Source organism: Larus michahellis, chromosome 23 (assembly GCF_964199755.1).
Source record: "Larus michahellis chromosome 23, bLarMic1.1, whole genome shotgun sequence".
Classification (NCBI taxonomy): Eukaryota; Metazoa; Chordata; class Aves; order Charadriiformes; family Laridae; genus Larus; species Larus michahellis.
The window spans coordinates 2,809,039-2,821,907 of record NC_133918.1 but is presented as its reverse complement, the minus strand read 5'-3'; the positions used below and the strand labels follow the sequence as shown (position 1 = coordinate 2,821,907).

General features: G+C 43.2%; 1 protein-coding gene across 2 annotated transcripts; it reads right to left on the bottom strand.

The window, feature by feature from the left end:
- Positions 1-820: 820 nt before the first annotated feature.
- On the bottom strand, positions 821-7,647 carry NMRK2 (nicotinamide riboside kinase 2). Of its 2 annotated transcripts, XM_074565843.1 has the most exons (8): positions 7,276-7,647; positions 5,881-5,971; positions 4,469-4,517; positions 4,100-4,271; positions 2,422-2,493; positions 1,803-1,909; positions 1,300-1,385; positions 821-1,194 (listed from the first exon to the last, which is right to left on the bottom strand). In XM_074565843.1, the coding sequence occupies exons 1-7, from the start codon at positions 7,299-7,301 to the stop codon at positions 1,300-1,302; spliced, it is 603 nt and encodes a 200-aa protein (XP_074421944.1). In that variant the 5' UTR covers positions 7,302-7,647; the 3' UTR covers positions 821-1,194. The 2 variants fall into 2 exon arrangements, with proteins under 2 accessions (XP_074421944.1, XP_074421945.1); XM_074565844.1 differs by having other exon boundaries at positions 821-1,385; positions 7,276-7,501.
- Between the last annotated feature and the right edge of the window lie 5,222 nt (positions 7,648-12,869).

The following is a 12,869-nucleotide window of genomic DNA, read 5'->3' as shown; positions in this document are numbered from 1 at the left end:
GCATTTTCCAAAAGTATATAATCTACTTGAGTATAAGATCCTCTGCAGGACAGGTTTTGGGGGCAGATTACACTGGGTATGAAGGACACGGATTCCTTAGAACACTTTCACAGCAAGTTAATGAAAAGTCTTTTGATAAATGGTCTGCACATGTACTCCAAGCATGTTGAAACGCTGTTTGTTTCAAATTGAAATTAGGATGGCATTTTCAGTACTAATTCCTAAAGAGTTTCCTAAGGTAGGACAATTTTAATATGAGGTTGTCACTCTCGTCCCCTGAGCAATTCCACTGATGTGCCTTCTGGATTTTAAATTCAGAAGTATAGCCATTGCCACCTCTTGAGGTTGAGCGAGCTGGAGAATTTAGGATCAAATAACATCCTTGTTTGGATCGCAAAAGGCAGAGAGAGGCTTCTGTCCAAACTTCTCACCTTGGGAGCGCTTAACTGTTGTGTGAAACGGGCCGTAGTATCTTCACGTGCTAATTTGTTTTGAGCATGAAGAGAGAAATGCCGCGAAGCTGAGGCTGACATAAAACTGGTTCCATACCAGCACTTTAAAAATATCTGAAGTGCTGTTCAGCTCCCCTAATCGCCCCCGAGACCCTCACGCTCCTTGGGATGCCTGAACTGAGTTTCCAGGCCAGTGTTACCACTTAAACCAGCCACATGCAAAAGGAGGTTTGAGGCTGCAATTTGAGACTTGAAAACGAAATTTCCTATGAAATTTGCCTATGAAAAAGTGTGTTTTGGGGGAGTTTTGTGCCTATTTCTACTACAGTGAAGGTGACCGACGTTTTAAAACAGGACTTCAAAAAAAGTGTTTTTAAATTGCTTTTTACTGAGTTTAAGAGATGATGTTACAAACAAGCCATTACATAAAGACTTAATATCTGCAGAAGCGCATAAGCAGAAGAGTCAGTTGTTTTCCCAACGCAGCTCAATTTGTTCCATTATAAAAATGCATTTTCAACTTATGTTTAAGCCAGTGGAATATAAAATAAGAAAATAAAAAAAAAATCCTGTCCATCACAGAGCTGTGAATAAGTTATCTTCATTTTTTTCAATTATATACAAAAGATACTTTCCAAAGGACAGTATAAGACGATTTTACACAAATAAACCCTCATTCCGACTTCTGTCTGAGTACTATTTACATCATTCTGTACAGGGGGCTTTAAGGTTTTCCGAGACCCTGAAAAGCAAGAAGGGAAAGTATGACTATCCAAGCACGAGAGCGGGTTGTTTCCAGCAGCCAGTCCCTCGTGCTTCACCCTCGCAGAAGCAGGGACGCATTTACCTATAAGCAATTTAACAGCTTGTTCTGAATATCTTCAAAGACTTGATTGTAGAGTTCATCTCTAGACTTCAGTCCATCTAAATAAACTGAAAGAAAGAGATGGAGGTTTCAGGCTGTAGGTTTCTGATCAGAACAAAATTTCTATAGATTACTTTTAAAGTATTTCATACTCTATTGACCCAAGTAACGACTTGTTTTCCAACTGGAAAAACAGAACCATCCTGAAAAAAAACCTATGGCTACAAAATCTCTTACCCCATTATAAAGAGTCATTTTTCTTATTTTTCTTTTGCCCCTTGTAAGTGCTTATATGACACACAGGGAAGAAGGTCTTAGCTATAAAACTACATATATTTATCTGGACAGAAAGTAGGCCAGGATTACAACTTAGTAATAAAAATAGCACCTTGCATCATTACAGTTGAAGTTTCCTTGAATTAAATCACTGACTTCCGTAAAATCCGAAGTACAATGCCAAAGGATTTGTATTTAGGGAGGCTTACCGACATCAACACCGCTGTCCTCCATTTCTTTCCTGTGCTTCAAGTACATGGGCCAGACGTGTCCATCAAAGAGACCCGGGGGGTCAGGAACAGTGTAGTTCCGCGTACTGCGAATACCAACGTGGAAAAGAACATCAGGACTACCGGGATCGCGCTGCCTCTGGCACGCTGCTAAAGCCTGAAGCTAATCTGACAACTGCTCAGTTGCATTTATGTAAAGTTGGCACAGTCTGATTTCTCATGGATGTTTCCCTGTGTTTTGCAACAGGTTCATTTAAGCACCCAAAGTGAATACAGAAGCTACGGGATGGAAGCAGAGCAAGCAGTGTCTGCAGGTTTACTGATGCTCACGAGGGAAGCACGCAACGACTCTGCTCCTTTTGGACCAATGAGCTGATCTCCACAGACCGCCCCAAAGGGGCCTGCCAGATCTAAAGTTTCAGAAAACGCCATGTGAAAGTTTCTTTCTCCGATTATATTAAAATTTTCAACTGTAATTCCAATTAGTGACACTGTTATAGCCCATTAATAGCAACATAAAGGCACCCTGAAGGCTTGCCTCTAGTAGAGAGTCTTTATCAGAAGGAAGGATTAGAGTTGCGTCAAGGAATCTTCTTACCTTCTCCTCCTTTTGCATTCATCGTATGGAACTGCCAGGTAGTAGCGAATGTCGAATAGGTCTATCAGTGGTCTAGGGTAGGGCAGAAAGAAACAATGTGTTTATTCATTTTTTATGACAGAGAAAAGTGTTAAATCACCCCAGTAAGTTGTAACAATGTCTCTGCCTCTCTTGTATTTGTGTCTATTGCAGACAACAGAAGTGCTTTCACTAAGACACAAGCTAAGCATGAAAGCTTCATTAGTGGCTATAAAACACAGAGAATGCTCTTTTCTGAAGGTCAGAATGACATGGCAGGTACTTTTCCCACCCAAATCCCAGCTACTAGTTACTGTGGAGGATCAAACACTGGGCTGGGAAGACCTGGAGTGCAAACCCTGGCTCTTTTTCTAGATGATTGCAAATTCTGCTTGCAGTAGACCAAAGCTGCGATTCATCGGTCTGATACGAACTGAGTTATCAAACCGTCTGGCCTGTTCTGCTGGAGCAAACTGTCAAAATGTGCACAGGCCCACAGATTCGGTACAAGGCAACTCATCAGCTCACGTTCTTTTCCAGAAATACAGGCAGCTAGCTCTACTGCATTGCATTATTATGCTAAGAAAATAAACCCAGAAAAATCCTTACAGCAAACCTAGTTTGAACATGGTGGGACTGACAGGCTTCTAAAAGACTGCTGAGGGTTGCATAAATGCTTATTATAGTATGAACTGAGCAAGCTCCAGGTCAGTGGATTAAATACTCCCTCTGGGGTAAGGAAAGGCTCCTGTTAACGAGACGGAGTGCTTCAGAGGTATTTGTAACCTTCAGGAGAGATCCCGAGAGTTACCTCCCTGGGGACAGGCCAAGAACACCCGGCAGCTTGCCAGCGCAGCCTCCAGTTGGCCATTCTCGGCATGGCTACCCCGAGACTGCCATTTTACATTTTCCATGCAGTTTGGAAAGCCAGAATGGTGCTGCTTGTCTTATGGCATAGCTTATAAACAACTCCTTTTTTGCTTAGTGTCATGAACAGCTTGTTCTTTTGAGAGTTTTGTAAACAAAACTATAGTTTGGAGCCAAGAATCTTTTGCTTGTCATGTTTATAGCATGCAATTTTGTGAAGTTTATGTATTTAGTTATTGGAAAATTTCTCTCCCCATCTTCCTGCCAAGTATTTGCCCCCACACACAAAAAAAAAAAAATGCAAAAGTAGTTTGTCTTTGCACCAATGTACAATTAATTACTAAACTCAATTTAGTCAGTGTTAAACAAGCATGTGTATCACATGAGACAACTATTCCTAAATTCCAGGAGAGATTCCAAGTAGCGAATGCAGAACAGGTTATCTTCTTGTTTTCATCAACAACCTTTTCAGGTCAAGGTTTAGGCACCGTGGTGGGAGATCACGAGGGAAGCCTGCGCCTTCGCTGCTGGCTCAGTATTTACCACTTCTAGTCTAAAGCTCCCCATGCCCTAAATGAGAACTTCCTACGTTACCTTCAGAAAGTCACCTTGTGCACCTCACTTTTACCAGTACTTACTGGTAAATTTTGTATTTTACATGAGAAAAATTCCTGTGCGTGATACCTCAGAACAAGGCAGGAAGGGTGTATTAGTAAAAAAGGAGGTTTTATCCCTGGCAGTAGTGATCTAGTGTTCTTCCCTGGCAAACCATTAGTAGTTCCCCAAACCTTACTTGTAATTATAAAGCAGGAAGCCTTCAATGACCAATATATGGATATCTTTGGAGGCTGGCTCTTTAGAGCCAGGCGTAACATTCACCCCATGGGAACGGGCAAACTTCACTGGGTTCTCAATCCAGGCACGCACAGTGCTCACCATTGCCTCCATATCCAAGGAGTCCAACACTAGTTAGAAGAAAGGGGGTGGGTGGGAAAAAGGTATACAATCAAATACCACGAATCACACAGGCTTGAAAGTATAATATAGAATGAACTTGTAAAATTGAAATTACATAAATTTACTATTAAATCTTTAATAATTAAAAATAAATACTTAGGAAAAAATATACATTACTGCATCCTATAGCGAACACTGCTCTTACCATCCCATTGTTTAAAGCCGTCTTCCCCGACTTCTATTTGATCTTGTGGCTGAAATATAGTGAGCAATAAAACATTGCTGCAAACTCAGCGTGATCAGTTACCTAAGATCCGACCACAACCTGGACACTACTGCAATACACAACAAAGCAAGTGTTCACTTAACAAAACAATTACAGACCCTAAATTTAAGTTCCCGTCTTCCACCAACCCCAAGAACTTTGAGAATTTTTCTTGGCTCAGTCAAGCCACTTTGGACAAAGAGTTAACAATTTGGTAGTGTTATTAGCCAAAATACTACAGGCCCCTGCTTATAAGTCAAAATATAGCAACTTAAAATGCAAATGTGTTAAGTTACTGCTACAATTTACATGTTTAAGAATAGCTATTTTAACTCTTAACAGCTCCAATAAAAATGCAGGTCAGCATGGCATGACTTTTGATCACTCAGTTATAGCTTTTACTTGCACTAGCATTTGTGAGCTGAACACACTAGTGAAGTTACACATCTTTATGGAAAATTCCTCCTCTACTTTAAGGGTTCATATCTGACCAAATTTGTGCATGAGTCTTCTGGCAAAGAAGTGTTTCCAAATGAGTGCCTCATTCTGTTTCGTATGGCATGTGCTCCTGCAGCGGCAGGACAGGCCGACCGTGTGGCTGCCAATGCTGGAGCACCTCGTGTGTCAAGGGACTCCGTAAAACCACTTCAAGTATGTTGCCACATTGCTGGGACTTCCACGTATGGCGGGGTCCGGCTATATTGTGATTCCTGTGACATGGGAGCAGCCTACAGGGTTTAATATCGCAGTTCCGATAGGACCGCTTCCCGGCTGCAATCCCACATCAGCACAGGTCTTCTGTACTCATCTTTAGCAATCTTTTAATTGGGTTTCTGACACAGAGCTGTCAAAGCTCCCCAATACAACTGTCTTTCTGCATTTAAAGCACTGTAGGGCTCCTTAAATGCTAAAGTATTATTTTCAAGCAACATTCTTACTTCAATGAAATAAGGAGGAAAATCCAATACGGCAAAAGTGGTTTGTGCAGAGCACACTAAGCAAGCTCTAACGTAGATCAGTAGTTTGACCTAAAGCTAAACCTGTTGTTAAAACTAAAGGAAGCTTTTGCTGCAAGTGTCCTGTGCTGGGCTGTGCCAAGCTCCACTTCTGTGGAAACTGGCAGAAACTGACATTTGTAAAGGTCAGTATCGCCTCACCTGCCCTAATTAACTATAAAAATTAAATATATATAAATAGATAAATAAATCAGAAAATGCGCCACTCCTAAGATGTCAAAACTTACTTGGAGAACATGCACAAGCATGTATAAATTATAGGGGGCCCTGCTACAGCTGCCACCGCGTACACAAGCAGCGGGTAATATTTTAAGCAAGGGGAGGAGCTCAGCTTACCTTGAAGAAGTCATCCTGATGGACCACGCAGCAGTTGGGCAGCGCCTTGATGATTCTGTTGGTCAAGGTGGTTTTGCCACCGTTGGTGACACTGTACGGAGAGACGAAACAGCCGCATTAAAACCCCCCTGAGGGGAACCGAGCCCCGGCGGCGCCCCGCGCCCAGCCCGTTTGAATTTCCCGCCTCGCCGGCGCCGCGGCCGCTGATTGGCTGCGCCCGCCCTCCGCCCCGCCCCTTCCCCGCCGGCAACTGGCTGTGCCGGGCCCGCGCGCGCGGGCCGAGCGGCGGCTCGCGCCGCTGATAACGGCCGCGCCGCTTCCCGCGCGCGCTCAAGGGGCCGCGCCGCCATCGCGGCTCCCCTCAGAGCCGCCTCCCCGCGAACCCGCCCGAGCCGGGGGCTGCTCAAGATGGAGGAGGCTGCGCTGCTCCAGCCGCCCAGGCCGCCCTCCTTCCCTCCCGGCGTCCTGTCAGCCAGCCCCCGCCGGGGTTCGGCGGCCGCCGGCTCCTCTCCCCGCTGGGGCCCAGCAGGGAGCTGGCAGCTTCCCAGGTGGATGCAAAACGCGCCCTTGCCGGCGTTCATTGCCCAAAACCACCTTTGCCCATCAGCTCAAGAAGGCGTCCCGTGAAAGTAAGGCTTGCGAAAAGTGCTTTTAAAAAACGCCTTAAATAGATTATGAATGAGGGAAGCTCATTCTATTTTCAGAGAATGATTCAGGCTTCCTTGTACCCGCAAAGACTCTTTTAACATAAAAGGCTTGAGTAATCATCCTCTCCAAAGGAGAGAGCTGTCAAGTCTGAGCATGTTTGTTTCTAGTATTTTGTTCAAGGGCTATAAAAGTCTCACGCTCTCTTTAACCCTTCTTATAAATCCAGTCGGTTTTGCGAGCCCTGCCGCAGTCAGTGGGGACGTGCCGAGCACTGTCGCCCTCACACCCAGCCCCGCTTCCAAAGCCTGCTTGGCTGGAGAAAATAAAGCTTTTTATGCACACCCCACACGCCCCCATCTTACTGGACGCAGGATTTTTTTCCTCTTTGTTTTTCAGAGAAGCTTTTAAAAGTCTAACTTAATGTTGGAAACATCCCTTTTCGTAGTTGAGGCACACCACTCCTTTCATCTGACTTATAAAGTGATTTTATTTTTTTTTTTTTCCCCTATTTCAGCATACCTCCTGTTAACACTACAGAAGTTTGGTATGTGCCACCCTGCAGAGCTCTCTGTAGTAAGTAAAAGCAGCACGAATTAAGAGTCAGCAAGCCGCATCTTTTTTGGAATCCTGTAATATTATTTTAAGGTCAGATATATAACCTCCTAATCTTAGATGATCTCGCATACAATTAAACAGGAAGAAAAAGCAATATACAAATATATACACACCATATTAACAGGAACTTACCCTCCAATGCCTATGATGTATTTCATCTCTGTAGAGCTGCCTCCTTCGCAGGAATGTGGTGAGAAAAAGAGATTTTAGAAATGCTGAAATTACTTTCAGCGGAGCAAAACAACACCTGAGCCTTTTCCTTCTATTTCCCCCTGCTCTGCTCTACCTCACCTTACTATTTCATTGAGGGAAAAGGCGGGTTTGACTCTAATTTATAGGTCCCCTCTGCAGTGCCCTTCCCTCCCTCCCCGCCGTTTCCCCGCCCCGCCTGCTGATGGAAAAGCCCTGTGACTATCATGAGCCCGAGATGTCATATTTTTGGGCCGGGTTTAGCCAATCCTCCCCTCGGTGGACGGGGTCACAGCGCTGCACCTGTTTCTGCACCCCTCGCGGACCCCCGCGCCACTGGCTTCGCTATAAATAGCTTTTTGGCACACTCTCCCTTTGCCTAAATTAGTAATGGGGTAGGTGGAAATGTCACCCCTTTTTGCAGTTCCTTTGGGAGGTTTGGGGAAGGCACAGAGGTGTGTGAGGTTATAATTATGTGCCTTTTTTTTTTTTTTCCTTGAAGTCAGACAAGCTCCCTCTTTGCCTTCCTCTTCATTTTTCCAAATTCCTATTTGATTATTCGAAATCCATCCAGGAGTGCCACGAGAAGGAATTTTTTTTGTTTCTCTAAACTTATAGGGAAGGCAAGGGAACTAATTTTTTTTTTTTTTTTTTACTTCTTTTAGTGATACTGTTCAGAGAAAGGAATATGCAGAGGCTGATGAGTGAATCCATTTGGACCATTATTTTTTTAGCCTTTAGGAGGAACTTTTTGAACAGCTTATTCTTTATACACAGACACAAAGTCATAAAATTGTATTATTTTTCCAGAGGGCCTCCTTCTCCACAGTTCATTCATATAAAATAGTGCTTTTTAAGGTAAGATAACACTAGCTGGACTGCTTCCTTGAGTAAATACCTCTCACCATAAGTACACGTTGTGGAACCTGTGCTTTAATTTTAATTGTTTCAGATGCTTCTAAAATCAGGGCTGTCTTGAGAGATGTTAGGTGGACGTAGAGTTAACAACAGCTCTGAATGTTTTTTTTCAGATGAACATGATGTGAAGTACATGCTATGCATTTTTAAATAATATCTTGTCTAGTAGAGCTTAAATCATCTAAACCATTGTGTCCTTTTGTTCTTCCTTTTTATAAAATCAGGCTATGGAAGTAAAGGCACCCTTAAAGGTTCATTGTCCTACAGCAGTCTGTAAAATAATTGTAAAAAACCTTAGTGACATTGGTATCGAGGTGTGTGGCGCCTTGTTCATTTTCTTGACAGTTTTGGAGTCTGCAGGGCTGGTTCTTGCACCGTGATCCTGTACCGATAGACGTATGTGCAGCATGCAGCGAGTGCTGGTGCAGGGCTTGCCCCCTGGCTGAAGGTGGATTACAGCAGGGTGATTTTTGCTGTGCTCGGAGGGGTAGAAGGACGCTGTTTCTATTCTAGTTTTTACAAAGTGCTTCCGTCATTTTCTCACTGGCTGCAAAGCATTGTCCCTTGAGCTTTTCAGCTGCTACAGCGTAAAACACACGTATCCAGAATTTAACCATCAAGAATCCGAGGAAAGCATTTTTGAAGGGGTGCTCCTCAAAATCACCCCCAAGGGCAGACTGGGGTGCAGATCCAGCGCCACAGGCAGTCGCTGACCCTTAAGGTGCCCTGCACCTTAGTGCTCGCGGCTGCCTCGGTGTGTAGGGCTGTGTTTTGTGGAGCTCTCCCATCTGCAGTGGTTTTAGAGCTATATGGGCAGGATATTCCGTAAGCTCCAGAGGTGCCTATAGAACACCTTAGTTCTGGTAGTGAACAGCAGCTCTTTTAGCCCCTATGGTATCCTATGGCTTAATTATCTCACACCTTATTAATATCCCCCAGTATTTTATGGATACCTTTTCCTCAAATTGGGTAATTGTTTGACATCGTTAAGTTTTATTAAGAACAACTGCTCCTAAGCTGTATTTAACTTGAATTCTTCTACTATTTCAGCCTGAAGAGAGGTTTTGTGGCCTAAAACGTTGTTGGTCTCAGCTACGCCTGTTGATCTAATAAAAGATGTTTTCCTCACAAAGCTATTATGCTTATCAACCGTAAGGTCAAGGCCCAGTGCTCTGATAAAACGAGCTGATCCTGAATAAATGTGGACTGCAGATTAGAAGAGTCTTAACCTTCAGAGCAGTGAAGATGTTGGAGGCAAGAAACTGGTTTTAAGATAGAGCCTGGTAAATTTATGAATGGGATTATGGCAAATAGTCTTTTCCAGTGTATTACGCTGTCTTAATTCTGTGTGTTTAATGAATAGATCTCAGCCATTGTTGCCACTGTAACTATTATTTATGGTTAACATCAATACACTATTTGATTGTTCCTGGAGACATCACTTGCAAATTATACTTTCATCATCATTTCCAAGGTAGCAATGTAAAATGATCGCTCCAGAGAAATTTGGAGCTCGAATTCTTGAATATGAATGAGACATGACTCAGGGCAGTTAGATCTCCAGCAGCTGCCCATCACTTGAAGCCCAGCATTTGCAGTGGAGAGTCCCCACGTCAGCCTCACAGCTGGTGTAAATTGTCATTGTGCACTCAAGAGGAGCAATGCTAATTTACACCAACTGAAAATTTGACCCAAGATTAGCTCTCTGCTCAAGCTTTTCAAGCCCTTCATTGTGTTTCTCTTCTGTCCATGAGCTGGGAAGGTGTCTTTGTTGAGAAAGCAAGCAGTGTGTTACTTCAGTGTTTGTTTTACCACATTTGACATTATGTGCTAGGCAAAAACTGGGAGGCCTGGGGAAGTTGCGTGAAAATTAGGAGGGGGCACTGGTCTTAGCTAAGCTACCTCTGATCCAGCCCTCTTTATGCTGCAGTCATGTTAATCCAAATATTTTTTGGAATGTGCCATCCTCGAGGTGAGTGAAAATTGTATTCTGCCCTGTTGGATTTGCTGATATGAACGTGCTTCAGAAATGCAGGTTGGGTTTCTGCATTGAAAAAAATTAATATTTTGTCTAAGACGTGCCAAAAGAAACAATGCATTTTGAGTACAGATAGCAAACAAAAAATAGCTGGCAGCAGTAGCAGCATTTTTTAGTATTTGGCTGAGTTGTTTGGGATCAGTGAATTCCAGAACAGTGAAGTCCCACTATCTCTGTAAAGAATGCCAAAATAGTTTATTCTGAAAACTGGAGAAATGACGGACAGAAGGCATGTGGGGGTTTTTGGTGTGTGTTTTGTTTTTTGGATTATTTTTTTTCTTTTTTTTTTTTTTTTTCCCAAGCTCACGGTTGCAGTCTCATTCATGTAGCACTCAGCGTAAAAGCTCCTTCTTTTAAACCTTTTCTTCACGGTCCTTCAGTCCTCCTGCAGATGTGTCTCGCTTTTCCAGAGTTTGTTTTTAAGCTACTTGACATGGTTTTTCTATCAGCTGTATTCATACTCGAGCACCAAGCATCCAGTGAATCGTATTCACCCACATAACTCAAATTCTCAGATTCCTGAGTTGCCTCAGACTTGCTGTTCCTTTAGGTGGTGGCATGTGCCTGCCTGTATTTGGAGATCTCCGGCATTTCAGCTGCCTGCTTCCCGAAGAACAAAAAAACCCTCGTACAAAAAACTGTCTGAAATGAATGGTGACAGTTACACTTACCAGCTAACAACAAACTTTACCCAAGCCGTAAAAATATGTCTATGCAAATGCCAAGTGTTCATAAATGCTTTTTTTAGCAAGTTATGTTAGCCGCATTTCTCAGTGAGTTATGTGTTGGTCATCTGAAACTTCCTTTTTTTTTTGGGCTTGTTTATCCTGCAGATAAGTTATCTACTTGACACTTTACTAATACAAATGCCATTCAACAGTGTGCTTCAATCAAAGATAGAAAATGTTCCCTCTCTTCACATTATTTTTAGAATACTAATGTTTACTAAATGTTTAATATTCATCTTCTTCATTAAAACTAAGATAAATTTGGCAGAAGCCAGTTTAATATTCGTGGAGCCACGATGACATCATTTCCCTGGTACAGTTTAGTTTCTGCATGTCCACTGACCTTTCTGTGGCAGAATATGACTCATTTATTCTAAAGCTTTAATTCAGAATTTAAATCCTTCACCAATCATAAGACAGTGTTTATGGTATGAGCAAGGTTATGCCAAGGTTCCTTGTGCTGGAGACCTGGGGGAGGGGGCCGGATGGGACGGCACACCAGCTAGTGGAAGAACGGGCAAAGGAATGAGCGTAATTTTCACTTGTGAATTTTTAAATCGTGGGTTTATTTATTCTTTCCAGAGAGAGTCTTTCTCCGAGGCTTTGGAGGCTGCTTGTGTCTCGACAATGCAAAAACCTGCCATACCCCCTCTGGAGGAAGGCAGGCTTTTATTTTCAACAAAAATGAGGGAGAGAACACAAACGGAACAGTGCTTCACTGTTAGCTGCCAGTAACTAGAACAGCTAATAGTAAGGAAAATTAGACTACCAGAATAATAAGCTTAAATAGTGTAATGCTTAACTAGCTGACATCTCATCACAGTGATATGTGGGGTGGCTCGCGGCCAGGAGCTGCCACCGTCAGTGGTGATATTTGCAGCCGCTGCTGCAGCTGATCCCACGGCTGCCGTCGATGGTGGCAGGTCTGTAGTCCCGTGGAGGAGGCAGGGACGGACTGGTAGACGGGTCACGCTCTGAGAGTTTAGACACGAGGGGATCGGGCAGAAGCAGCTGTGCATGCAAGGAAAGTACAGCTGAGAACGTTTTGGTATATCATTACTTTGGGGATATGGGATTAACCTGGAAAAAATATCCTAGAGGGAAGGAAAAGCGGTGGGGCCTGAGTGAAAAAAGGACGGGGGGGTAAGTGTAAGAGGGACAGATTGAAAGGTAATCGAAGTGGAGACACTGATGGAAAGGAAAACTGGAGCTAAAAGGCTCGTTACTGAAGAAGTCCAATAAGAGATGGAGAAATTATTCGAAATTTCCAATTCCTGAAGTGCCACGGTCTGCAGTTGTTTCACTCCCCACACTGCACTTCCCAAACTTTTCCTGATTGGAGCCCTTTGGTGCTGTCGCCCGCGATGCCGTAACAAAGGATCCTCTTTGGATTTCAGTGGTCTATGTGGGGAATTTCTTTCATGAGATTAGTGGATACAGAGGCAAAAAGGTGTAAAATAGGCAAGAAATGCTTCTATTTTATGTCTGTGTGATGCCAGGTAACAACTGCAGTAATTCCAGGAATAAATTTTTAAACAGATGCCAGGCATTTCCAGTGCCATTTGACAGCTGGCCTATGTCTGTAGATGTGTAACATTGTTAAATTAGTTACTCCTGGTCTCTGTGTTACTATAAATTGTATACTCAGTAGCAACAAATTAGAAACATTTTAAAAAAGTAATAGAATCCCAGATAGTGTCTCACCTTGCTCCCCGCTCCATTGAATCTTTTGGCCAAAGGAAGCTGTACTGATGGATGAGAAGAGAGGAAGAAAGCAAAACCCGAAGGTGGTTTGGAAAATGAAGGAGGGTAGAGAATGAATAAGTGCATGAAATAAGTGTTCAAATTTTCCA